A 26,459-nucleotide genomic window follows, 5' to 3' on the forward strand; every position below is an offset into this window, starting at 1 on the left:
GGGGAGCTGCAGGCAGTGCCATACCTTCTGCCAGCTTCCAGGTTGCCCGCTTGCTCCTGCTGCAGCACAGGGCTCAGTCGTGGTCTGGAGGGGTGAGAGGGCTGGAGATGAGCCCTAAAGATCGGYTGGTAGGAGAACCGTGACTTCTCGTCCCTCCTGTGGTCTGCTCCACTCCTGCAGAGCGCAAAGGAGCCTCAGCACTGGCACAGCACGAGACTGCCCTGGCACCTTCCCTCCGCCGCCGCCCAGACGCTGGGCAAGCAGAGCTGCTTTGCTGCTTCGTGCTGCTCTCTAGCACCTGTCTGAGCTGTTTCTGCTTTTTGCTGTGCTTCAAAACRTCTTGCTGCACTGCAGCATCCCCCTGGAGCCTCCCGAACCTCGCAGCCGGCGCTGCTGTTTGATTTTCTGAGGCTTGTCTGCTCCCAGGAGCAACAAATGACAAGTCACTGGGGYAGTGTTAAGGATAGGTGAGGGTAAGCCTGCAATGAGCAGGCAGTATCCAAAGAAAGAGCAATGCAGTCCCACCTGCCAAATGACCACCTTCTTCCAGCTGGCAGGCTCCAGAGAGCAGCTGTGTGGCTGCAGTGGTGCTCCCTTTGCTGCCTGCCAAATGCAAGCTCTGAAGTCCTCCTTGGATGCTGAAACAGCTCCTGCCAGCCCAAATTCTCCACCATCCTGCAAGCTCGCTGCCGCTGCGGGTATAGCGGCATACTGAAATCAGTCGCCAAAGCAGTCCTGGCTCCAGGAAGCTGATAGGAAGCTGCCTGTCAGGTTGGGCTCCGTGCAGCTGGCCTGTTAATGAAGTAAATCTTCATTTTTAAGTAACCCTGCAGTACRCTTCCTCCCTTAGTTTTGTGGACTGAACATCCTCAGCCGTCTTGTTCCTAGGCTTGAATTTCTCGCTGGTCCTAGGTCTGCAGCCCTTGCAGAGGTCTAAGTTTCACCATGATTCATTCTTCCTGGGACATACAATATCTTTAAAGAYAGCTGTAAGCAATTCTTGGTCAAAGCAGCTAAGGCCAAAATCAGTATTGTCCTGCAGCAAAATAAGGAAAGAATTTAACACTTCCTACCTAAATCGTCACAACGCGAGAACGTGCAGGCTAAAGGCTATGGAGCATCACTGCTTTGGGAGTCTGCTTTCAGCGAGGACTGTCGATTGCTGCGTCTGGCTACGAGCCAGTGGATTTGCCTCTTTGCAGGTACCCAAAACTCAGTGCAAAATGATCCAGAACAACAAACGTGGCCAAGCAAGTCAGTGACCTTCTCTGGGGCAGGAGGATGAAGGAACAGCTTTTCTGTCACAAGGGCCAAAGTTTTAAGGCAGCATCATTTAAAATAGCAGTGGGAGATTTGCAGCACAGTCCAGACAGGGCCTTTGCTCCACGCAGCCTGCAGTCTCTCTCTTTTCCTATGATTGGATAACTTTGGCAGTCCCTTGGGCTTGGAAAGCCTTTCCGACCTTCACCGAAGTCTTGYGCCCTTGCTTTAAAGTCCACGAATAGCTCAGGTACAGGAAAGCACCATCAAATCAGCTAAGGAGAAGCCTTCCTCCAGGGTGCCAGAAATGCAAACCTCCAGGCCACTCCGTCGCTAGGGCCCTGCAGAGCGCCGTCCCCGCGCGCTCGGCTCGGCGCTAGCGTTTCTGCYGGAGACCACGTTGCTCCCGGGCCGCAGGCGCTCGTTCGCGCGCGCCGCGCAGGGCAGAGCGGCACGGGCGCGATGGCTGGTTCGCTACGCGGCTGTAAGCAAGGCTGGGAAGCAGCTCGCGGCGCTGCTCCGGAGGGGTCGGCCCCGGCGGCAGCCGAGCCGCGCGGCGCTCGGGTGCCGAGAAACCTCGTTTCGTTAGCGCAGCGGCTCCTGCACAACACGGGCAGTACCGGGGTGGCTTCGAGGAGTTTTTCTTCTTAAAGAGAGAGAATTAAAATTCAAGGTGTTTGAGAGAGACAATAGATTGTTTTAGCACGTTATTTTCCATTCCTGCTAGCGCAGGCACAAGCCTCTGACTTGGAGAGCTGTTTGCAGCACTTGCTTTAGGAARAGCCCCGGGGAGGCTGGCACCGTCCCCGCAGGGCAGCGCCGCTGAGCCGGCGGGTGGCCAGCGGCCGGCGGCAGCGACCCCACCTTCTCCGCGGCAGCAACAGCTACGTCTCCGCCACCGGTGAGCCAGTAAAGGCAACCGGCCGGAAGATGAGCGCTGGAGAGAGCTGATCAGCAWGTCGCAGCCTGCCAAAGACGCGCTTGAGCGCTCCGTTTGCTRTCACTGTAAAGGTTAGTCAGACATTGTATAACTAAAGGGTTTTTTTTAAAAAAAAATCTTAAAATAACACCACTCAGGGTGGTGACTGCAACATGATCTTGGATAGCTTCATTCTCTTGCAGCTTTTAGGGTCAAATTTGCTCTCCCAGCAGCAAATTATGGATGCAACAGAAAGGGCCTGTACTTCATTTCAAACCATAGGTAAAAGCAGAGGTGCTCTTCCAATGCACAGCATCTGCTGGCAGTACTTACTTTTGCCCACAAATGCAGAAGTATTTAGGAAATTTGAGTGTGAAATAGGCCTATCGTTTTCACAGCCCCAGCAGTAGTTTCTAGGCAGTTTGAGGACAGCTTTGGCTAGCAAGACAAACTGAAACACCCCAGAAACAAACTGTAGCGCGTCTCTGAAATAGGAAGCCAAGGAAGGCCACCAGACCTCCGTGAAGGAGAGAGATTCCCACAGCAATCCCAGCTGTTCCAGGTAAAGCTTATTCATTAAAGTTTGAATGTGCAAAAAGAATAGTTTAGGTAGCCTGAAAAAAGAGCAGGCTCCAACTCCCCAGCCCTTGTCTGGGCAGGATTAGGGCCCTTCAGTTAAGGTGTGGTTAAAAGGCAAACTTACAGCGGAAAAAGCTACGTGACCCAAAAACTTCGCATTTGAAGGAGATGAGCTCTCCCGTCGTGCATATCTGACAGTAGACACAAACCGCTCAAGCTTCTGAGCTATTACAAAAGAGCTTCATGTTTTTTTCCGGAAGAGGTTGCAAGTAAGTTAAACACATTTAGCCAGCATTCACGTATAAACAAACACACCTGGGGAAACAAGCCCACTGGCTCTCCGCATGGCAAGACTGTACGCTGAGAAATGACTATGAAACGGTCCACAATAACTRGTTATATTTCAGTGGCCTAAGCAACTTAGTCCCACCTCCTCCTAGCACACTTGCACTCAAAACCTTGCTGCTCAGTGAGAAGGGAGAGGGCAGGTTGGCAGCTAATAGCCTCTCAGGAAGATTAGCGTTTCAGCAGAAGTGAGCAGGACTTCACACAGAAATTGGTAAAGACTAGGTACGGGCAGTAAAGGACTTACTGCTGCAGTTYACTTTGGAATTATTTTTCTCTCAGCAAGCTTTGAAACATTTAGCACTGCAAAAAGAAGAGTCACTTCAGGGACACCTGGGCCGTTCCCTGCTTACGAAGGGTGAGGAACTTCAAGGGTTTCAGAGTGCTTCCAGGAGACAAGACAAACTGCTTCGCAAGCCAGAAGCAACTCGTTAGAGCCCGTGCGTGACATAGGTCAGAAGAGAAGTTGCTGCTCCATCGCCACGAGCCTGGGCTCGCAGCACTTCCTGCACGCGAAGGGGACCTTCATCCGGGTGTGCTCATTTGCTAAGGCTCTGGGAACTGGAGTGGCTGTTTGCACACAAGGTCAGGTCCTGCTGCTGAGGAGTCCTTTTAATAGCTCCAGCAAGAAGCTAAGCTTTGGGGAACCAAGCTAAAAACCGAGTTTCCCAGTACAAAGCCAAATTGAAGTCATACATAGAGAGGTTCAGTGCAGCACAAAGGCTCTATTCGGGTTACAGCTCCTGAGCGCCTGGGTCGGCCCCTGCGTTAATGAGGGCTTGTAGCTGCTGTCTGCCTCACAGGAGCCTGGCCCGGCCTGGCCCTGCCAGTCCGTGGTTTTGGTTTCATAGCAGCGGACCCTGGCTATGGAGGGAGCAGGTTTGCCAGCTATTGCTTCTTTTGCGCTAGAAAATCCATCCTACGTAAACGCTTGACAATAGCGCAGTTTCCTGCTATGGAAAAGGGTGCTTTATAAAAACTATTTTTAGAGATCCAGTAATTCTTCTACAGCTTCTCATTCTCTTGCATGGCCCATAAAAGCTATTGCAAGCACGTGGCATATGCTACCTGCTCTGCTGTTCTTCTGTAACGCAGAGCCCATTCACAACCAGAAAACTCAGGAGAAACTTAGCTTTGGACTGTCAGGACGTAACAGGAAGAAGCCTTTGTCTCAGTTAATCACAAGTGAAATGSCACAGCAGACTTCCTACCTGTATTAACTTACTTAATACACAGAACAATTTTTTCTCAATCAGATAGAGGAAACCAGGAATTCTTTCTTCTCAGCCTGGATTAATAGGGGTCAGATCAAACACAAGGTACACACGAACATGCTAAACTCTAATATTCATGATGACAACACGGGGGGGAAAAAATCTTGTTTCTGAAATAAAAATGGCACACCATTATTTACATTAAAACCAAAACCTCTCCCTTGGTTTCACCCAACCATGGCTAAGAGTAGTTTTATAGAGCAAAACATATCATCAGGTTACTAAAAATATCAGGGAATTTACCAGAATAGGTTATTAAATGCCTTTTTTAAAAAGGTATGCAATTCATTCCCAGTGGCCCATTTTACTCAAATAAGCCACAGAAAAATTGTATAAAAAGATTTATTGAAATTCATCAATGACAAACAGACATAAAACTCAAAGTTTGGCTCTTCTGGGAAAAAAAACTGTTGCAAATGTATTTATACAGATGAAATATTGACTAGGAAATACAAGTCACTTCTAAAGCTATTTTAAAGAGGGATATGAAAGTAAAACTGTACATTCACTAGGTATTTTCAGTCATTTTACTGACTTCCACTAGGTAAGAAAATACAATTTTGTATTAGTATCTCGTGCTTGAGTGTATGAAAAGAAACCTCCTACTCTACATGCTGAACTGCCTCCTGTATTTAGGTTTGTAAAAATTTTCAAAGTATATAGCACAAGTGGAAGTAGTTTCTCATCACTTAAAATTGACTAGGTGTTATATATTACAGACCAAAATAGTACACACCTTATTTAAAAGGGTTGAAACATTTTTTTATTACAATTGTCAAATTCATTTCACTAGTAACTCAGGAATTAGGAACACTTTTTATATATATTTATATATATATTTAAATGCCTGCCATTTTCAGTGTATTGGCTATACCCTAGCTAATAAAAAAAAAGGGGGGGGGGGAAGAAAGGAAAAAAACACAACACAGGGAGAAGGGGGATTGCAGGTTCACCCCACGAACCAAATTCAAAGGAACACCCTGAGGAAAGGAGAGGAAAAAAAAAGAAAAGAAAGAGAGAAAACATTTGGTCACTATTTACAAACAGCAAAATAAAAGGTACCTACAGAGGCAGGGGAAAGCATTGGCTGAAAATGGCAGTCATTCACGGACAGGCAACAAAAAAATCACTTTATCAATATGCCATTCTCACACCTGTTGCTGTGGAGGGATGCTTTGCCTAGATCTGCAGCATCCCTAAAAAATGCTTACAATACGTTTAGTGACTGGCAGCGGTGGAAAATCCCAACAAACAGATATTCAGCTGTCCCAGAACAGATTATGCATATTTTGGGTATCATCCACTGTTCTTAAACTTTTTATTTTTCAAAATGTCAAACTATCCACTCCAATAATAAGAAACAAATTACCACTTGGTTTATACTTACTATTGCAGTTACAGGGACTAAGAGAGGGACAAAAAAAAGAAAAAATTTAAAATGAATAGGAGGAGGAGTGGCAGTAAAAATAGTATTTTATTCCCTTGCCCACCCAGTCTGCTTCTCCCTCTCATTCCCACAGCAACATTACAATCAGGAAAAAAAAAGTTGGGGGTGTAGGGAGGGGGGATACAGGGTAAAAACAGTCAAATCACAATAGGAAATTTTCAAAATAGGTTATTCAGTTTAGTCGTCTTCATCCCCTTCGTCTTCAGGTTCTCGTTTTCTTTTCTGTCCCCTTTCTTCATCTGCAAAATAAAATGCAACTTGAATTATATTAGTGCTTCCACATGCTACTCAGAAGCTGAACAAGCTCAACAGGCTTCTACTCGGCAGCTGGCTTGCTATCAAAGAAGCAGGAATACAAACGCGAGCCTGCCTTTACTATACTATTCATTTTTCTTTAATCTCTAGCAAAAACTGGATTACTGCCATACCAAGCTCTTCTTCATCTTCGTCATCATCTACCTCACCATCGTTATAGCCTTCTTCATCCTCCTAGGTAGAAAAGAAAGGATTAAAAAGAAGTTGGTTTTCATGCAGCACCTTTCACAATATCAAACCGCATTTTACAACAGGGAAAAAATCCCTGAAGCATCTTAAACAAAAACCAGACAAAAAGGCAGACACTTCCCACATACGTATATAAAAGTGCAGTTGCTGAAGTTGTTAGCTACAATATAACTGGACTCTGGCCCAGGTTTCACTGCAGGAAATCAAAAGCAGTCATAGCTGCCAGTTCCAGGTTACAGCCTTCAGCAAGTAAGTGATCTTATAATTCACACTGCTATGTTGCTACAAATTTGTTATGAAGTTTGAGCTTAGTTAAAGTTGATGATTGGACAGTAGAAGACACAATGTCTAGGGATAAGGAGAGTTAAAAGATGAACACACATCTCCAGATCCTGAGAAGCTGCTGTTATTTTTGAGAACAGGCTGGCCAACCAGTCAGAAAGAGTGAGAGCTAAGTATGTGAGATTCTTTGGCCAGAGGATGGATTCTATGATCTCCTACAGTCACTTTTTAGTCCCATTCTGAGTGGTTCTACTAACAGCAAAGTCTCAGCAGATTGTGACAGGCTCAGCATAGCCTACACACAGGACCCAGACCACGCTAACAATTTAAGCATCCTTAAGTATCAGACAGTACATGTCCAACGAGGAACTTTGTTCTGAGAGCATATGGTCAGTAATTCATGTACCACATCAAGTAGCACATAACTTCTACAATATCAGTGTGACCTTGTTAGAGCAGGGCCTGACTCCAGTCTCAGAGACTCCACAGAGCCTCTTCTTACAAAGAGCTGCTACACTGTTTTTCTACGTGTGTTAAGAACAACATGAGCAACAGTTACCCACAGGCCCTCACGAAGACAACTTCACTCTCTGCTCTTTGTGCTCATCCTGTTTATCCCATTGTCACTCTAACTCTTACTCAGATCAACACCATGGTGTAAAGGTTCAGTGCTGGCACTCTGTGCTTTCTGGGCTGTAGTTTCTCCCACTCTCTCCTTTGCTTGTGTGGAGACTGTTACTCCAGCTCTTCAAAGGCTCCACATGCTAAAACTCCACAAACATTCTTGGTAATATTTTTTGACATCAGCCCAGCAAACAGAATGATTTAATGTCAGTGGTCACTAGATGGCAGCTGGCTCACAGAGACACTCCTCAATGCCACCCCCATTGTAATTTTAATGCTTCTCAGTTAAAAAACAAAACACAAACAACAAACACCACCACCACAAAAAAGTACATGCTTCAAGTACCAAAAGGTTCAATATTTGGTCTATTTCTTGCCCAGCTATTCCAAGTTAGAGAATGTTCACTCCATGCTCATTATTAACTACAATGAATCCTTACCTCCTCTTCCCCGCTTACATCCTCCTCTTCTCCTTCCTCCTCTTCCTCCTCATCTTCTTCGTCTTCTACTACCTGAGCATCTTCATCGTATTCCTCTTCTATGCAGGCAAACAAGATTAACCACTCAGATATTTATTTTTTCAGCATTACCACTTGAGATGTGGCTTCTTAGTAACTTAAGGAGGAAACTGAAAGCATTGCTTAAAGGCAAAACTTTCATGCAACTTTCATACACAGAGTTTCACGCAATTCTCCAAACATAGGGCTAGACACAGTCTTGTGTCTCTTTAGCCTCGCAACAGGACAGTGTGGCAGCAGTACCCATGGACTGACCTGCTCCACGATGGAGGGGGCCTTGACAGGAAGTCACAGCAGCCTCAGGACTGCTTTAGTTGAAGTTGCTCCAGCTCCCACTACTAACAGGCATTTTAAAGCCTACAAGATGCTGCAGCTCTTCTGCTCTGTCCATCTGCTCCCACCAGAGACAGAGCAGAACTGTAAAGGGCAACAATACACTAGGAACACTCCCTAACAGCCACCCCTTGCCTTTGTGCGGCCAGAGCAACACAAAAAGGCCACACACAATCCAACCTAGGAGTTTTCAATCTGTTTTCAAGAGGAAAGAGTTTGAATACATCTAGCCCAAGCAACAAACCAGGAGTGTTTTGCATATTGTAGGAAGGGTGTTTTGGAGCTTTTTCACACATTTGAACACAGGTCCAGGCTTGTGTTCTGCTGAAAAGAACCTGTCCCTACTGAACCTGGCTGAACGCACCACTCTGCCAGGCAGTGCTGCAACACTCATCCCTTTCACCAGATCTCACATTCAGCACTCAAGAGAAAAGTGCAAGTCCAGCTATTCTGCTTTTGCTGTGCAGCTGGGTTTGAAGAGTCTAGCAAATTCCCCAACTCAGCCTGATACTCATCCAGCTGGTGAACTGATGCCTCTGACTGCAGTCTGCCAGAGAGGCAGAATGGCACTGACAGCCCAGTGGGACCCACAGTTAATTTTCCTAACATTAGAAAGTTGTTTGCTACTTCATTAGTGCCTTTCACAGAGTTTGCTCCAGGCAATCTTCAGCACATGCCTTCCCCTCTTCTGCCCTAACCCAACTAATTCACTTTGCCTTTAGCAGTCAGAAATATTCCCCTACTAATAAGCAATGCCTCAGCTCCTTTCATTCCTTGATCCTGCTGCTTTTTTCTACACCCAGTCTGGTTCCCCCTTCTACCTTCATCTATCAGGGTCTAAACAACTGCACACACTCCACAACTGTATGGTTCCTGGAAAACTGCAGTATGTACATGTCATCTTTTCTTATCCACTTCTTCCTTCTGTCTTCCTCCCCTGATGTTCACTGTTCCCCAAACTCTTTTTTAGTGTCTTACTGCTTGTCTTACTCTTCCTCCTGGCCCATTTCTTCTACCACCCCTTCACTCCCCGTCTTTTACTACAGATAAGACTGAGAAAGCTTTTTCAAGCCCTGCCCATCTCCCTTCCCCTCATTCCTTCAGGGGACACTCTTTTTATAAGTACTATACGTACTTCTCCTTTACATCAGGCAGGAAAGGAGCTACTGAGAGATCCCTTCTCTGGCCAAAAAGTTAGAGCTGGAAACAAAAAGTACTAGGCAGCATATCACTCTTAAATTATGTGTACCAAATAACACAATTTATATACCATCTTCGTCTTCCTCCTCATCGTCTAAGCCTTCAACGTAGCCCTCTGCATCAGAGTCTGGTGCTTCTTTGTCATCCCGATCGTAGCCATCGAGGTATGTGAGCTGCGGGAGGAGCTTGAATACGTTTTCTCTATAATCGTTCAAGTTGGTTACCTCGCAATTGAAAAGATCTAAACTCTTCAGGTTTTCTAACTTTTTCTGCAAGGAAAGAAAAGTTTCTGAAGTTCAGTGTTACAATAAATCCCTAAAGAACAGAGAACAACAGCAGCCAGAGTTAATCTGCTCAACAGCTTCCCATGACAAAAGGGTCATTTCATTCTCTGCCTACTAAATTGGTGTGGAAGAGAATTCTGCAACGCTTAGCCACTGTTGCTTTGATATCTGTGAATAGAAAATGCTCTTTCTAAAGTTCAGTATCTCACAAGCAGAGGACTGAAATTTGGAAAGAGGTCATGGTGCAAAATCACACGTTGTGAGGGGCCAAGCTAAGAATAAATACCAGTCCAGTGAGTTATCCCAAAAGGGCAAAGAAAGATATTGGAGCCAGCAATCAGATACCTTTGAACTACTACTTTCAATGTAAAAAGAAACAGCCTATTCTTTAGACACAAGAATTTTACTAGGGGACATTTTAAAAGTTTTGATGATTGTAGTCTACTTAACTTTCAGAAGAATTAAAAAAACAGTTGGAAATTGAACAGAAAGTGATGTGGGTGTGTTTGTTTGTTTGTTTGTTTGTTTGTTGAGAAAGAGGTATACACAAGTATAGCAGTTAAGGATTTGTATCAAGTCTTATGAAATATCTCCCTTCTGGAGCTGAAGATACAGAGCAACGATGACTTCAAGAAAAGAATAAGCCTGAACTGGAAGCAGTTACAATCCTCCCTCTCATATGTTTGCTACAGGAGTTTAACTACTCTGCTATCCTCGCCTGTTAAAGGAAAGAGGTCCAAGACAAATTCATCTAAGAACTGTTCCTTGAGACATTTTAGAGAAAGTATTTTGGAAGTAAAAACAAGCTGAAACTCCTCAATTCTGGAGATTTAAGGGCACGGAAACTAAAAACTAAAGAACAGTTCTAAGAAGTACTAAAGGAATGGATATTTGGATGGGTTTTGGAACTGCAACCTGATAAACTTAAACCCAGCATTTGAAATAACCACAGTGAAAGTGAGCAGGCAAAGCATGGCAGCGCATGGCATTGCAGCTGGTTTCTACTATCACCAGTACATCCCACACCACTGAGCAGAAGTGGTGGCTGATAATTTTAGACTGAATGCTTCACAGAAAATACATTCAGTTCAAGTAGAGAGTCTGGCTAAGGGAGGCAAACCTACAACACATGCCAGTCATTTGAGCTGACTCTTGGTTACTCTCTTCTGGTGAGTTACACTGGTGCAAAGTTGCTGTGCTTCTAAAATGCACTGATTGAGTAACATTAGCCTTCATATTTCAGGGAGGGCACAAGACTGCAGTGTGACACTGCTGGGTGCACAGCTTTGTTCCAAACAGACAGCCCTAGAGGACACAACCTGTGTGAATCACAGAATCAGAATCACAGAATGGTTCAGGTTGGCAGGGACCCCTGGAGATCATTTAGTCTACCCCCCCTGCTCAAGCAGGGTCACCTAGAGCATGTTAGACAGAATTGCATCCAGGCGGGTTTCGAGTATCTCCAGAGAAGGAGACTCCACCAGCTCTCTGGGCAACCTGTTCCAGTGCTCTGTCACTCTCACTGTAAAGAAGTTCTTCCTCATATTCAGGTGGAACTTCCTGTGTTTCAGTTTGTGCTCGYTGCCTCTTGTCCTGTCACTGGGCACCACAGAAAAGAGTKTGGCCCTATCCCCTTGACACCTCCCCTTAAGGTAATAGTATACATTGATAAGATCCCCTCTCGGTCTTCTCCTCCCCAAGCTATTGCCTATGCAGTAGGACGCAGTGGATACAGCCATGCAGCTGCCTACTCACTGCATGATCTCTGCCCCATGCCAGGTCTTGACTCCCGGGGATATGGGTGGCTCCTCTTTTGTAGAGGGCTGGCCGCTAGAGGGAGGCAACATCTCACGCTCCCAGCTGAGATGCAGCACCAGTCCTGGCTACACTGTGCTCCCTGCAAATGGTGCTGGACTACCAGTATCCTATTAGGTGTGTCAGTTAGTCTAGAGCCACAGTCACCCTACAGTCTGGTAGCAAAGGCCAGTGGCTGAAGAGATAAACACCAAAACTGAAGACACTTAGCTGAAAGTTGGTTTGGAATTTCAAGGTCCGAAGTATTCAGGCACTACTAAGCCAGTGCAGTACCTCTCCTCATCACAAAATGACAGGTTTTGATTTCATTCTGTATCACAGTAACTTACCAGAGGTTCTATTGTACCGAGATCTTTTATTTTGTTGCCGCTTAGATTTAGATGTGTGAGGTTTGGACACTTTTCTGCCAATACTTCCAGTCCTCCTGAGATTCTGTTGTCGCTTAGTTCGAGCTAAAAGGCAGATAAACATCTTGAGTTTTTGGCACAAACCATGTATGACAAAGCCATTTGGTTGGTTAAAGTTTTTCTGCAAACAACTATTTTATAATCAGTATATTGCAGAGAGGGAAAGATATGGCATACAGCATTTTATTTACCTTCTTAAGTTTGTTTAACTTTGGTAAGTTTGCAACTGAGGCTAGGCCTACGTTGATTGTACTTAAGAATTCCAGCTCTTCAAATTCATCTGTAAGGCCTTCAATTTTGCCTTCACATGACCTACAGTTGTCAAGAACGAGTTCTTTAACCTGAAAAAAGAGCAATGCAAAATGTATATAAGAAGTTCCGCATGGAAAATAAAGAGTTCATTCATAAGCAAACTACAACACAACTCAAGCAACAGACCTGAATAAAAAGTACTTAATTAAACTGGCAAGCATGCTACAGGTTATTTTCAGTATCTGATCCCTAATTTTGCTAGCTCGCTAGGTTAGCATCTCTTGAAGGGTCTCAGCTACACTTCAGAAACACAGGCTAGACTTCAGAAACATTAATCCTGGCTTAGCTTACTTATTATAAGTAGTACTGCATTTGGTAAATGAAAACAATAAGCACTCTAAAGAATATATATATTTTTAAACTAACACACAACTTTGACACTTTTGCAACTTGTCTGCTATTACAATGTATCACTAGCTGTTAAAACAGGTTCTTCCTGCCTGCAAAAATTATTCAAGCTTTTCACACTGGAGAACTGTGTATTTCAGATCACYGTCTACTCAGACATTTCTGAAACCCACAGACAGACAGTGGCAATCCTAAAGCAGGCACTGCTGGATTTCATCCTCATTCCTTCTCATTACGGTAGCTTCACATACCTTAGGGCAAGACCTTCTCCACATAGGCAACTATTTTCTTGGGGAATTACAAGGTATGTTGCAGATGATTCTGGAAGGSGAGGTTTAGTGAATATAGGCTGCTGCTACTTAAGCACATCTCTTGACTTATCTCCTTTGCCCTGCTGCATTAGGGAGACTGGAGGGGGAGACAGCGATAATTTCCCCAGATGTCTGTGCAACACAGAAGGTGCCTAACAGGGAGAGCAGGGCAGTTGACATGGGATGTGTATAGCAAGTTACAATCTGCTTTACTGAGCAGCACTCTTTTTGCAGGTGCTATCTTCAACAGACACAAAACAAGAGCATTGATGCAAAAGAGCTGCTAAACATGCTCCACCCTGAACAAAACAGGTCATTTTCACCCTAGAGTTCAAGTCAGTCTTACAAGACTCAAGTCCATTAGTAGCAAACATTAGATGAGTTTTTTCTGGCTCTTTAGAAGCTCTTGGCATCATGGTCTGTGCCACCACAGGAAGGCCCCACCCTTCTGGACGCTATCCAGATATTTTCACATCCATGGAGAATTTCTGGGGATTATTTCTCCCCTGTACACAAATACCTTGAAAAACACATCCTTCTGACTGCATTATAGCCCCCCTCCTCTAACAGACAACCAGAGAACCAAAACTCAACTGCTGAGGTTTGGGGGTTGTTTACAGGCTTGAAGGGGTTGCTTTAAGCAGAGAGTATTGGACAAAAGAAAGTTTGCAAGAATGATGTACATAGAAGTATGAAGCAACTCTTCAGTTCACACAAAAGGACAGTTAATATGCAAATATTTAATTTCCTTTTTTAAAATAAATTACTATAACCCTCTCTGTGCAGCAGCATGGAGAAGAATCCTATGTAGTTTTACAGCTCCAAATAACATCCTTAGATTTCTAATTAAATCCTAAGCACTGAAGTCAATAGGGAAGTCAGCCCAAAGCAACATAAGAGTACAAATGATTCATTGAGAGTAGGAGGATCAGAGTTAGACAGGAAATACGTTTTCCAAGTCTYTACAACTTTCCTAAWAAATAAATAAATAAATAAAAATGATAGGGAATGACTATACACAAGTCTTCCAGAATTTTAGACTGGTTAGAAGAAACCAAAGATTAAGTCAAATGATCAAGATCCTACCTAAATTTATTTCAATGCAAAAACAAAACAAAATTCCCTAAAACAAATCTAAAGGCATACACATGCATCTTTTTAGTATAACAGTATTTAAGTATCAGGGTACTCAGATTAATTCAAGGACAAACAGTTTTCTCAAACATCTATTGCTTCACATATAGAGCCCCTGGAAAAAAAAATAAAAAGAAGAAAAGAGAAGTAGAAAAAGTAAAATAAAATAAGCTCCACCCCAAAACCAAACCTTAAAGCCGCTAAATTTCATCCCTATCTGTTTGTGTCCTTGCTCCACAGTACACAGAGGCCTTCGCCTGCCGCATTATCTCCTTTAGCCAGCCAGCCTGCTCATCTGAGACAGTGCTCTGTAGTTTCAGAATCACCTAGAGATATGTTTCTTTCTGAATAATGTCAGCAAAGGCAAGTGCTACTGCATAGAGCACACAACTTCACCATCCACCAGCCATCGTGTGTCTCATGTCCGGCTGTAGAGGCTAGTGAGCTTCACAGCTGCAGAAGAAAAGATTTTCTGTGGAAGCAGATTTGATCCTGTTATTGGAAGGCTGATAATTATGCAAAACGCAAGATATTTTTTGTCTTATCCTCTCTGCAAGAGCCAGAAAAGGAAGTTTGCAGAAACACACGTAGGAAGATGAAGCAAGGCCAGAGTTGAGGGAGACAATGCTCATAGGCTCAGCAACCAGCACAGGACAGAGCTTACAGTCAGATTTGGCTTGAAACCATGCACTAGACCAAAGAAAATGGTATCTGTCCTCACTGCTTGGCAAGGACAGTAGGAAGAGAAAAGGCAAACAGGGAATTAGACAAAGCTTCTGCAGGGGCAGATAAGAGATTTGAGGGGGAGCTGGAAATTGCTATGGATGTAGAAGAAGAACCCTTTAATACGGAGCAGAAGAGCCAGCTAGCGTCTACTTTCAGTGTGCTCCACTTAGGGGAAGACTGCTGTTTCTTCTCTGCCTTTCCAAAAACTTTATTTGAAACAGAACAGCAATCTTTGTTTCCTTTGCCCAGTATCAAGACACTGGGTAAAGGTACAGTGAAAACAACTGCCACAGGGAAGTTATCATGGAATAAAACTGGGCAGGTTTACAAGTGGTGGAAAGCCTGGTCAAATCTGAGTTCATTAGCAGCACACAGGCTCCAAACACTCCAGAACTGCAACAGCAGCAATACAAGTGCAATGCCTAGGTGGTCTAGTCAAAATCAAAGTGGCTTTAGAGCCAAAGAGATTTAAGAACACTATGGAAAATAACACACGAGCAAAAGCATGAAGGTAACACAGCTGCATAAGCTGGGCACTTGGGGCTTCTCCTGACTTCCTTTCAATGTGCACATGCAGGTTTAGCTCAGCTAGTTAGAGCGTGGTGCTGCTAATGCCAAGGTCACAGGTTCAGTCCCTKTATGGGCAGTATAAACAGTAACAAACTACTTCCACACCTTATCATATTTTCTGAATATTAAAATTATCCACAGCTGTTTGCCCACGTCCTCTCAGCCAGCAGTCTTGCACATTCTGCTCTCTTTCCCTTCCGCTCCACATTTGCTTGCTATTTCTTTCTCTTCGGGACTTAAAATCTTGCACGTAAGCAGAGAACTGCAGTGCTGAGCTGGTCATCCCATCCAGGAGAGGGCACTGCTTTTGCAGGCTCCAGGCACACTGCGTGTTATTAACTGGAGACAGATCTGCCACAGGCAATAGGCCAAAGAAACCAACATGCTGGCTGCTGCACTGTCGTCTGCTCAAAACGTAGTCCCCTTCCGAGGACAACGGGCCTCATCCAGGCATACTATAGCAGGGCACACTAGACAGTTAAACAATTATGTAAGCATATCTAAGTACTGAAAAGGTGACCTTAGAAAAGCTGCATTTCATCTAAAACAGCTCACTACCACAAAAGTATGACAGCGGGACTAAATCTATCCCTGTTTGTTTTCCTGACATCTTAGTATTTTATAAAAAAATCCAGACCTTGAATCACTCTCCAAACATCTCTTGGACTTCCCACTAACACATTGAAAATGCACAGTAAGACTATCATTTTTACATGTCTCTTTCGTCAAATTTTCTCACCAAAACACAGCACAAACATTTGTCTGATATAAGTAGCTGGCACTAGTACCCTTTCTGAGTCTTGTTACATTCTTGAGTGAGATGAGTGGGCCTCAACTGGTCTGAATCAATTTAACTGTATCATATTTCAATCTGCATAATGTTATAGACATATGAATGAACAGTCAGACTAAGGGAGATAGTCTGAACTTGCTTGGATAGCTAGGCTAAGGGAACAAGTTTTCTGAAGAAATTCATGCTTAGTTATACTGACGGCAGGAAGATCCAACTTGCAGAAGTTGCATACAGTCAGTTTTGCTGTTGTCTACTACACAAGGCATAAGCATGTCAAAGCACTAATGGAAGTAAGTGCCACGATAAGTAGACCACATGACCTGTCCCTTCCTACCTCTTCCACCTCCTCAAAAAACCTACTACATAGTAAGAAACAGCAAAAAAGCAACATGCTGTGGGCTACTAAACATTAGAGATAACACAGCAATACAAGGATACTCAAAGGACAAAACGGTGTACAAACCAATACTTGCCAGAACAGCTAAGAAGGAACCTGCATGTGAATGCCTAGAACCACAGAGCTGGTTAGGTTGGACCTTGCCATGCACACACCATGTCTTAGCAGTATTTATGACAAGGCACTGTTGTGTACTTGAGTAGGGATGTTACTGCACAGCTTCAATTGTCAGGTGCTTACTATCAAGGTCTGCTGTTCTGCCCCCCGGGGTGGCTTGCAGGGCTCTGCTGCTCAATTCGTCCATCCAGTTCGCTGCCATCTGCTCTAGCAGGTGCTTCCTGGTTGGCTGCATACTGCTGCTTGTGTGTTGCTTTATGGTTTGCTAGTATCAGTCCCTAGTTTTCAGCAGTCGTATGTAAGCAAATAGACTGCTGCTTCTTCACCAAACTCTTTAGACAATGTGCCTGGGACCTGTTCTCCTGTGGTCACTCTGATTTCTATTTCTGGTGTTCTCAGATGCTTTCAGAACATGACATCACATTGCTGTTAATCCCCTGTGCACTATTAAGTGTGGATTACAGCATCCCCTATATTTCTCCAGGTCTTTCATGACATCACGCTTTGTGTTACTCCTCACTTGATAATCAAAGCCTCTTATTTTTTTTCCTAGTATGGTTACTCTATTAAGTTGTATTCCCTACTGTGTATATGTTATCCTTAATATAGGCACAGTGTGTACTGTGAGGCTCCCAGCTTATTCCTAGGATAAGTACAGGCAACCATGTGTAAGCTGCCACTGAATTTCAGGCGAATAATCACAAGGAACATCTACAACTCATTCACTGTACAGGATACCTGGCAGCCCTTCCCCAGCTCACATTTTCAGTGCAGTCTGCATCTCTGGAAGCAACCATACTCTGTATCAACAAATGCATACTCAACAGAATAGCAGTGTGTCTGTGTGTAATTATATTCAAAACATTTATCAGCTTAACCTTTAATCTGTACTTGTATAGTAACATTTAAAAAGGCAAAGTCTCCACTTCAGAGAACCTACAATCCATGGGCAGAAAAATCCATGAATTAGGGACTAAACTCCTGAGTTTTAGTCCACTGAAGTCTTTTAATGACTGAAGTCTTTCAATAATGTGACAAAAGAACACAATCGTGAATACAATTTTTAAAAGGTAAATGGCAAGTTTACAAGTTCAAATACCATTCTGCTGGCTTTACAAACAGTAACAGCAAAGGCTATAGCCTCTCATTTTCAATAAAATGAATCAGATGCTTCTGAAGCATACATTGTGTATGGTACCCCTAGTATAGGAATATCCAACCATGTAGCTTTTTTTCCCCACAAAGAACAGGTAAAGAGGGTGTTAACTATCTTCCTCTGCTCCCAACCAAATGGGCCATGGGAACAATGACAGAATTATGGTCTTTCATACCTCCTACCCAGATGGAAGCTTCACTTGGAGGAAGGCAGAGCTGTGAAAAGAACGGAGGGGAGAGCAAGTGAAGTCTGCAGTGATAAGCTGAAGCCAAGTCCAGCCTTATTTTTGAAAGCTGAGGTAGGTTTTCTCTCCAAGATGCACAAATACTTCTTCATGACACCTCTGTTTTTTGTTTTGTTTCATTTTTKGGGGAGGGAGTGGGGAAGATGGGTGGGTAGGGAAATCTCCTAAAAAGTCTGCATAGTCCTTGCAAAGTCCTGTATCACTTTGGAGTAAAGAGTGAAAGAATGAGCTTTGCTTGCCTGTTGTAACCAGACTGCCAAATAATTGTTTTCCTTCTAGTTTCAATACTGCATTCTAGATTTACACTCCTGCAGACTTGAGGATCCCCGGGCAAAAATGGATCTATGTAGGTTTTTGTTTTCACCCAATTTGTACCACAAAGCTTAAGAGAAGCCCAACCTTCACAGTCATGACAGTCTAATTTGTTGGGGATGCAAGTGGGTTTGACAAAGCTCACCCCAGTTTTGCAAAGAGCCCATCACGCTGAGCTCAAACACTGTATAGAAAAGTGATGGTAAGGATGCAGGACATATCATGTTGACCATGTTTAATTTAAATAACCCTCCCCCAAAACTGCTTCCCTTGAAGGAGGTAGCATTTCATGAATTATCATTTCCAGTATTATCTGGAATGTGACTAGGCCAAAAACGCTTGAACAAACAGCCTGCTTAATACCCTGTGCTAAAACTGAAGCTCCTTTGAAGGCTCAAAGACATGATGCAATTTCTGCTCTAGGACAGTCAACAAAATGTAACCAATGGACACCTGAAGAGCTAATTTTTTGAAGAGATAGCACCACATGTCATTTCCCACCCGCATTTAAGACAGATCTTCAGCCATGTTAGGGCACCCTGTGATTCAGAGGTACAGTGGAACAGGCTATGCAAAGTTCAGCTCATGGTGGAAAATGGCAAGAGACAGAGGAATGCAAAATAATCTCTAGCCCAAATTAGAACAGCTACTGGGCTGTTGTATGCCAATGAAGACACACCTTAAGAGCTGTTCTGCCTTTCCAGGCTTGCAAGAGTGCGCACATTCTGGCTGTGCCCCCTCCTACCCCTGGCATACTGCCCACATGCAGAGAGGAAGGGGGGAGGAAACAGGTGGCACAGCACTGACTGTGCTGGCGCTCTGCCACCTGGGATTCCCCCTCCACGGGGTAATCCTCAGCTGCTCCTTCTGGGCAGCTCAGAATCACTCAGTGGACATGCTCTGGGATGAGCATCTAACCACAACATCTTTTTTCCTACCTTAAATTTAACAGCTGAGGGAAAATTCCCATGCTGATGATATCCTCCTGTCCCCATAATGCACACGTGAAGAGAAAGCCAGAACAAAAACTTGCATGTGCCTACTCCCTGGGACAGCAGCAATGACTTGTTTTCTTACCAAACCAACACTTGATTTGGGGTTTTGGTATGTCCTTTCAAGTGTTATTACAAGTATCTGAAACAAAAATCTGCTTTGGGTTTTTTTTTTCTTCTTCTTCCATCAACTACAGTAAACACCTTAAACTTTTAGCTAACCAACTATTATTTTCCTTGCATTATTGTGCTGTGCAAAGAACTTTACAAATCCTGGGGCAGGGAGAAATACTGCTCAAGAAATGGCTGCACAGCACAAACTATTTTCCTTGAGATAAGGACAAGATATCTAGCAGCCAGAGTACTTGAGAACTGTATTAGCAGAGGCAGTGATTGACAGCTGGAAAGAGACTGGATAGAATTAATGTGTATACCTTGTAATTTTGAGTAGCACTCCATTATCACCATGATGGATACCAAGTGTAAATGCAGAATCTCACCACAGCTGAAGGCCAGGAGCATGTCAGGACTTCAAAGCAGTTCAGAGTTAAGTCTACAGTATCTCCCCCACGCACACTTCCCAAATCCTAACAAAGATGTCCCTTTCAACAGCACTTTGGAACTGGCCCTTTCGACATCAGGCAATTAACAACTGCTGAACATAATACTTTCCAGTGTAGTCTTGTTCAATGGCAAAAGGTTCAATTTCTAGTTATTTTACATCCACTTGGCTGAGCTGGAACTCCAAATCTTTGCAACAAGGTCATGGAACTACTAGTGGGCTTAGAAACTCATCTATGGTTTCTCCAAATGATGCAACCCCATCAAACTTTCATATCTTACACATCTCTTTCTTGGAAAGTCCCAGCAATACTTACCTCAAAATTTTAGTGGAGGATTTTAAAAGCCCAATATTGAATCTCCAGTATCCTACTGGTGACAATTTTCGTGCTTCTGGTATTTTTCACTAAAAGCACAAATATACATACATGGGTGTGCACAAATCCCGATACTGTTGTCTTCGAATAGCTAATTCCATGGTTCTCATACAGATTTACTCTGCTTTTGTAAACTACACTCTAGCAAACTGTTTGTATTTAATACAGTTGATCTAACATGAGGAAGAAAAACCGAGTATCTTCTAGATGTTAGTCATATACAGTACTCAGACTTTAACCATTCCAGCATTCTGTTCTGCTTGCAGAGTGCCTAGCAGAAAACGAGGGGCTGAGTGCCAGCTTCTAAAACCAGAAGCAGCATCCTCCCATCAACAGGGTATTGTACTCATGAAAAATGGCCAAGGGAAGAGGCTAACAATAGGATTCACTTGGGAAGAAGGTACAACCATGGAATAGCACAAAAACACTTGCCAAGAGATCAAGAATGATTCAATGACAACATGGCACCTCTGTGGACATCTGTCATAGTCTTGATTCAAGCAGTTCAGGCAAATTACTGTGTCCAAGTTCAATGCAGTGCTGTAAAACAGTAATTTAAAGCCCGCTTTTAAACTGCTACCAAGCTGAAGATAACACTATGCTAGGAATCCACAACTTGAAATCTGAGCTCTGTTATGGTAACTCCCACAAAGATAAAAGACGACATTAACTGCGTTCATCTACATTGCATGTATCAGGGACCCTGCATCACCTCTACCTTGGCAAAAGGAAAGAAGCAGGGGAAAAAAAGAAGGGAAATGGATTATTATTACTGAAGCTACCCTGCATTCACAGACAGCCAAATGCTGCTTTCATAGCCTAGAAAAATCTGGCTCTACATCAATAAATTTACTTTTCTACACTCTAATATTTTGCATAGCATTGCTATAAACCTTGAAAACAAAATATATAAGGCTCCAAAAAATTTACTTCCTGTTACTGTGCACCTATGAGAAACCTAAAGTTCTAAGTGAAATAGATAAGCCATCGAGGGGCAAAGAGTCTTGACAAGTCTGACTATACCTTAAACTCGTATCTAATTATGAAGCACTTCTAGTGCAAGAAGCTTCCAGAAAAAATAATGTTAGGATGCCTTTCTCAAAAAAAAAATATATATATATACATATATATACACACACACACACACACACACACACACACTTTCTCACATTTAGAAATGTCAGTATAGCTATATGCATAGGCAACATACTAATTAATAAATCAATAACACACATCAGAGACCCAGAAAGCTGTTTCATTCAGAAGTGGATAGCTAGTTTTTGTAGAGCATAACACTAAAAAAGCTGAAATATTTCACTAGAAGTGTTTCAAATACTTAAGTGATTAAATTGTTTGATTTTTGCATTAAGTGCTTTTGAAATTCACACCAATGTCTCTTTCTTCTCCTCTTTCGACAGATAGTATGAACAAGTCACTTTACCTCTGCCTTAGTTTATATTTGAGAAATAGTGTCTGATACCACATTCAGTGTTTTTCATTCACTGCCAGTAATTATTAAATACAGCAGAACTAAAATACATATTTGCATTACACCTTGAATTTGAAATTTCTTCAGTTAGAAATGTTAAGTATTTGGCTGAACTATTTAGTTTGTTCAGTTGTACATCTGAATTGCCCTCAGTAACAAAGGACTGTTAAGATATGCATCTATATATTTATATAGGAAACACTGCATTTAAATTAATACTAATTTCACAAGCTGCATATTTAATACTGAAAACAGTCTCTGGAGATATCAGCTGCTACAGAATGCATTGACAAATCATACTTGGAAAAGACAAGCTTTCCCTTCCAAAGCATAAAAAAGCAGGAAAAGTGCCCTTTGGAAGGGAAAGGCCAAATCAACAGACAAATTAGTGCTCCAGCAGAGAGCCCAACTTTTGCAGAGTGGCATAAAGGCAAGCTACTAAGGTGGGTTTTGTTTGTTTAAGTTTTCAAAGGTCATTCTTACATATGGAAGAGCTTCATGACTGGTATTAGCAACTTGGTCAAAAACAGGCTAAGCATCTACTAGCTATTTTGTTTGAAGGATAGCAGAGCAAGAGAGGAGGAGACAGGAAAAAAAAATTAAATGCATAACAAGTCCACTAGTGTCATAGAAACAGATGGTAAGTCTCTATTATACCAAAGCACAACAAAAATACAAACTCTGTCTATTCCCATTGGAGACCTGTCTCTAGCTACAGACACAGTTAGGTTCATCTAGCTGAGTTGTCTGTCAATCAAGACTGCTGAAAGCCATCATACACTTTGTAAATGGAAAGCCTAGTGCAGCGAGCAGTAAGAGGATCACCTTCACTGCCACCCTCTGCTACTCCTGCTTCCTTCCAGGACACAGCTATGGAATCGCAGAGGCATTACACTCCTGCATGGCTTGCAAACTGCTTTCTTTAGGGCTATACCCATAGCCAAAGCCTTATTCTCATTTAATTCAAGAATATTCAAGATGCAGCATCCGCTCATATTTCACAGGTCCAGTTCTTACTTCTCAGGCTTCTGCAACTTACCTATACCTTTAYAAGGGGAGGATGGAGGGGAAGTGAAAGATTAATCCACAGATGGAGTGAAATAGAAAGAAATATTCAACATCAACCTTCTGGACTGCAAATATTTAAGAAAACAAGCACTGATATTTGTGCCACCAATTCAACTCACATTTAAAGATGCATCACTGATGTAGAAAATATGGTCTTATAAAATACTTTATCTTTCACAGTATTTGAAAAGTCCTAAATTTCTGCATGTGATTAATGTTACCTTAAAACATTCAGATTTTTAGTGTACATTTAAAACAGAAAAACAGAAAAGTCTATTTTTCCACTGATATATAATGCATAAATCCTGCTGCAAGGACAGATTGTAATAGTTAGGTCAAGCTGAGGCCCCAGAAGGTTTGTATTAACAAGTACTTTTTTTCCCTTGCTTCATTAACTTGTTTCACTTGGGCAGGATAAAATCTCTTGTTTCTTCAGGAGATGCATTCCCTGATGGACTACAACACAATGGTGTCATTTAAACTCCAGTTATCTCCTCCTAATACATTTTTATCAAGCCAGTATCATTTTTCAGAACAAAATTTTCTTGTTTTGGACACACACCTGAATTATCCAAAAGGTGGTGTAACTGTGACTGCATGTTAGCTATTGCTTGTCAAAAGGGAATTTCCAGGATTTGAAGGTTTACTATGTGTACTATGTTTACTACATATGCACACACACATATATACATGAGTATACATTTACAAATTTATATACACACACACACACACACACACTGTTACACCTTTCTAGCAACATCACAGAGAAAACAGAAAAATCAGGCAACCAGTTTCAGCTCCAGTTATTGGTGCTTTTCAATTGTGTGCACAGTTTCTTTCAGATGCTTATGATTTGATCCAGCTTAAGAAAAAAGGAAYAGGATTTGCCAAATATTGTACTGATCAGTCCAGTACTTGGAGGAGAAATCAGACTGAATTTCAGTGAGARCAGCTCAGACATCACATACTTTCTCCAGGCCTGCTTTTTGTGGGTAGTAGTTGTTCCAAGAGGAATATGCATGTTGTGACAGGACACTTATTGTAAAGGTTTGCAACTAGAAATTCAGATATTCTAATATGCAAGCTTGGAAATTCTGGGGAAAAAAAAAAGCCTTCTTTTTGCTATAGTTGTGTACAGTTGTGCCCTTCCCTCAACCACATAAGTATTATCACGAATTTTTGCAGTCTTGAATCATTTAATCCAAGCATGCTGAATAGAGTTTGGATGTGCCGATTTCATGCCACTCTAGACACAACCACACAACATTGCTTGTTCCACTTTATTTCAAATCGAGAGTACATTCCCCTTCTATTTTGAGATTGTTCAGCCTGGGGAAGGTAAAAACATATGCCTATATCCCATTACAATACCAAAATAATTTTTTAAACATAAGTCTCTAAAGAGACGTKTATCAGTTTAAACTCTCCACTGTTATTGCATACATCACAATATGGAACTAGCTTGGGGAAAAGAGTCCTTTTGTTTATATTTTCATCTAAAACACCACTATGCATAGAAGCTTGCACTGTATTTTCTTTYAGTATTAAAAACTACAGAAAACTAGAGAAATCAGACTGTCAAATGAGTTCTAAAATGCAGTAAAGAGTTGACAAACCAAAAGAAATAGCCAGTRTTACTGTCAGTATGTTATCACTGTCACAATTTTGAGCTGATAAAACTTTTTAGAARCAATATTCATTCCTCAGGCTAAGTGAACCAGCATGGTAGCTCTAAACCTACCATGAGATTTTGTGCACAATTTCAAAAACCTACCCCTATGTCGCACAGTTGAGAAGAGTGTTAATAATGAGCTTGTGTTATATTTTTCGTGTTTTATTAATGAGTTGCACTTTCTGCTACACAAATGAAACAAACAAACAAAAAGACCTCACAAATCTGCCCAGGTGAGCATCTTCTCTGCAGAGGTAAGTAGTTTTATTACTAATAGCTGATGGGTCTGGAGGAAATCTATGCAAAGTAATTGTACCGGACTAATTCCTAGCAGATAGTTATTTTTAACAGAAAACTAATATTGTAAGCAAGATAAGCAAAGTGATGAAGACTACAGTAAATGTACTACCTTAAGTGATCATTAAGAGTAATGGGATAAAAAGAAAAGTTGAAATATCTGGCCAAGGCAGGAAGCARATGCAAAGGCTCAAAGCTGACTGTCTAACACAGTCTAAGCACAGAAAAACAAATTCCAGGTACCAAAACTCTATGCTTATTACCAACACTGAATTCCCATAAAAATGGAGAACTAAGAAAAAAAGAAGCTGAGAAAGAAATAGCTCCTATACTATCCACTTTCAGAGATCATAATCATACAGTTCTGTTAACTGATGTGCATACTGACCCTACAGAATTATATGACTTAACATCTCAAAGTAGCCAGTTACGTTACATAGCATTAATCAGTATTCTACACAAATACTGTATTAGCCATCTCAAACTATAAATATTAGTGCAAGTTCAGAAAGAAGTAAAACACCTTATCAACATTCTCTTACCTAACTTTGATTTACAAAAAAAGTTTTGATACTGCAAATTGACATAACAGTATGCAATAAATGTAAGACACACTGCAAAACTTAGGCACATACAGGGCCGAAGCTTCAAGACAAATTAATTTACTTCTATTTGTGCAAGCAAAGGTTCCCTCTCCCCAGCCCAAATGTATTCATACTAACTGTGAAACACGGAAATAATGATTCCCACAGGACATATGACAAACACTGCCTATCTATGAAAGTATAGACTAATAAAGACAAATTTACAGAATTATTTTGTTCATGTTGAAATACTTATTAAAGTTCAYGAATAAATTAAATACTGGCATCAGAATCACTTCTAGAACTCTATTTCAGACATTTTACCAAAAATACTAGCTGGATGTAAATAGACTTTATTTTAGTATGTATTTAAGACAGACAGGGTCCAAAGTGTACACATAATTCTCCATGACAAAACAGCGTATGCATGCATCTATAGCCAACAAGTTTTACAAAATCGATTATAAACAGCACAGCATTCCCAACTGACATTCTCCCCTTTGTAYGAAACCAGAAATATTTAAAATAAGTACGATTACGCATGCTACCTGAGAGGACTAATACATGGAACACACTGACAGAATTAAAGGTAAAAAAAAAGGTAAAAAAATGGCAGGTCAGATGAGCATTTATGACCAGCCGTTTTGGCCTAGATTTCTTAATAAAAAAATCACTCTGAATTACAAAGGAAAGCAAAATGCCACCCAAACCAACGCGCTCTCAACTTTCTCCTGCAGGAAGTCAAAAACAGCAAAAACGGAACAAAAGCTAAGAAAAAAAAAAAAAAAAAAAAAAAAAAAGCTAAGCGGGGCTTGTACCAGAGAGGCTTCGGGCCCCGTATTTTCACGTTGGGTCCGTTTGCAACGGGGCATGTAAATAAGCGCTGAAAAATCTCCCGCAGTAGGACTGGGAGATTTATCAGTAAAAAGTGGAAAAAAATATTTAATAAATAAATAAAAAAAATTAAAAATAAAAAGGGGAAAGGGAGACCTACCTTCTCGCAGGGCCCTGCCCAGGAAGAAGGCGTATTCCCAGCTCGTCAGTACCGCGCTGCCTCCCTGCGGAAGCCGCATCGGAGCCTCCGGCCGCCCCGAACACCCCGCTCCGCCGCCGCCGCCGGCCCCTCTCGGCCCCCCCGGCGGCGGGAGCGAGCCGGGCCCCGGCCCCGGCGCTGCCCCGCTCCGGCTCCGCGCCGTTACGAGCCTCCC

The 26,459-nt window shown here is 42.3% G+C and overlaps 1 protein-coding gene across 1 annotated transcript in view; it reads right to left on the reverse strand.

Moving 5' to 3' along the window:
• Nucleotides 1-4,705: 4,705 nt before the first annotated feature.
• The window catches only part of ANP32A (acidic nuclear phosphoprotein 32 family member A), a 23,986-nt gene continuing 2,232 nt past the window's right edge, over nt 4,706-26,459 (reverse strand). The window contains exons 2-7 of the mRNA XM_085301497.1: nt 11,983-12,132; nt 11,714-11,836; nt 9,356-9,554; nt 7,675-7,772; nt 6,253-6,313; nt 4,706-6,063 (exon numbers count right to left, since the gene is read on the reverse strand). Coding sequence (XP_085157623.1) covers nt 6,002-6,063; nt 6,253-6,313; nt 7,675-7,772; nt 9,356-9,554; nt 11,714-11,836; nt 11,983-12,132 — 693 coding nt within the window. The 3' untranslated portion in view covers nt 4,706-6,001. The remainder of the gene's footprint in view (nt 6,064-6,252; nt 6,314-7,674; nt 7,773-9,355; nt 9,555-11,713; nt 11,837-11,982; nt 12,133-26,459) is intronic.

The sequence above is a fragment of the Rhea americana genome, unplaced genomic scaffold (genome assembly GCF_003343005.1).
Source record: "Rhea americana isolate MKP2758 unplaced genomic scaffold, rheAme1 scaffold_178, whole genome shotgun sequence".
Classification (NCBI taxonomy): Eukaryota; Metazoa; Chordata; class Aves; order Rheiformes; family Rheidae; genus Rhea; species Rhea americana.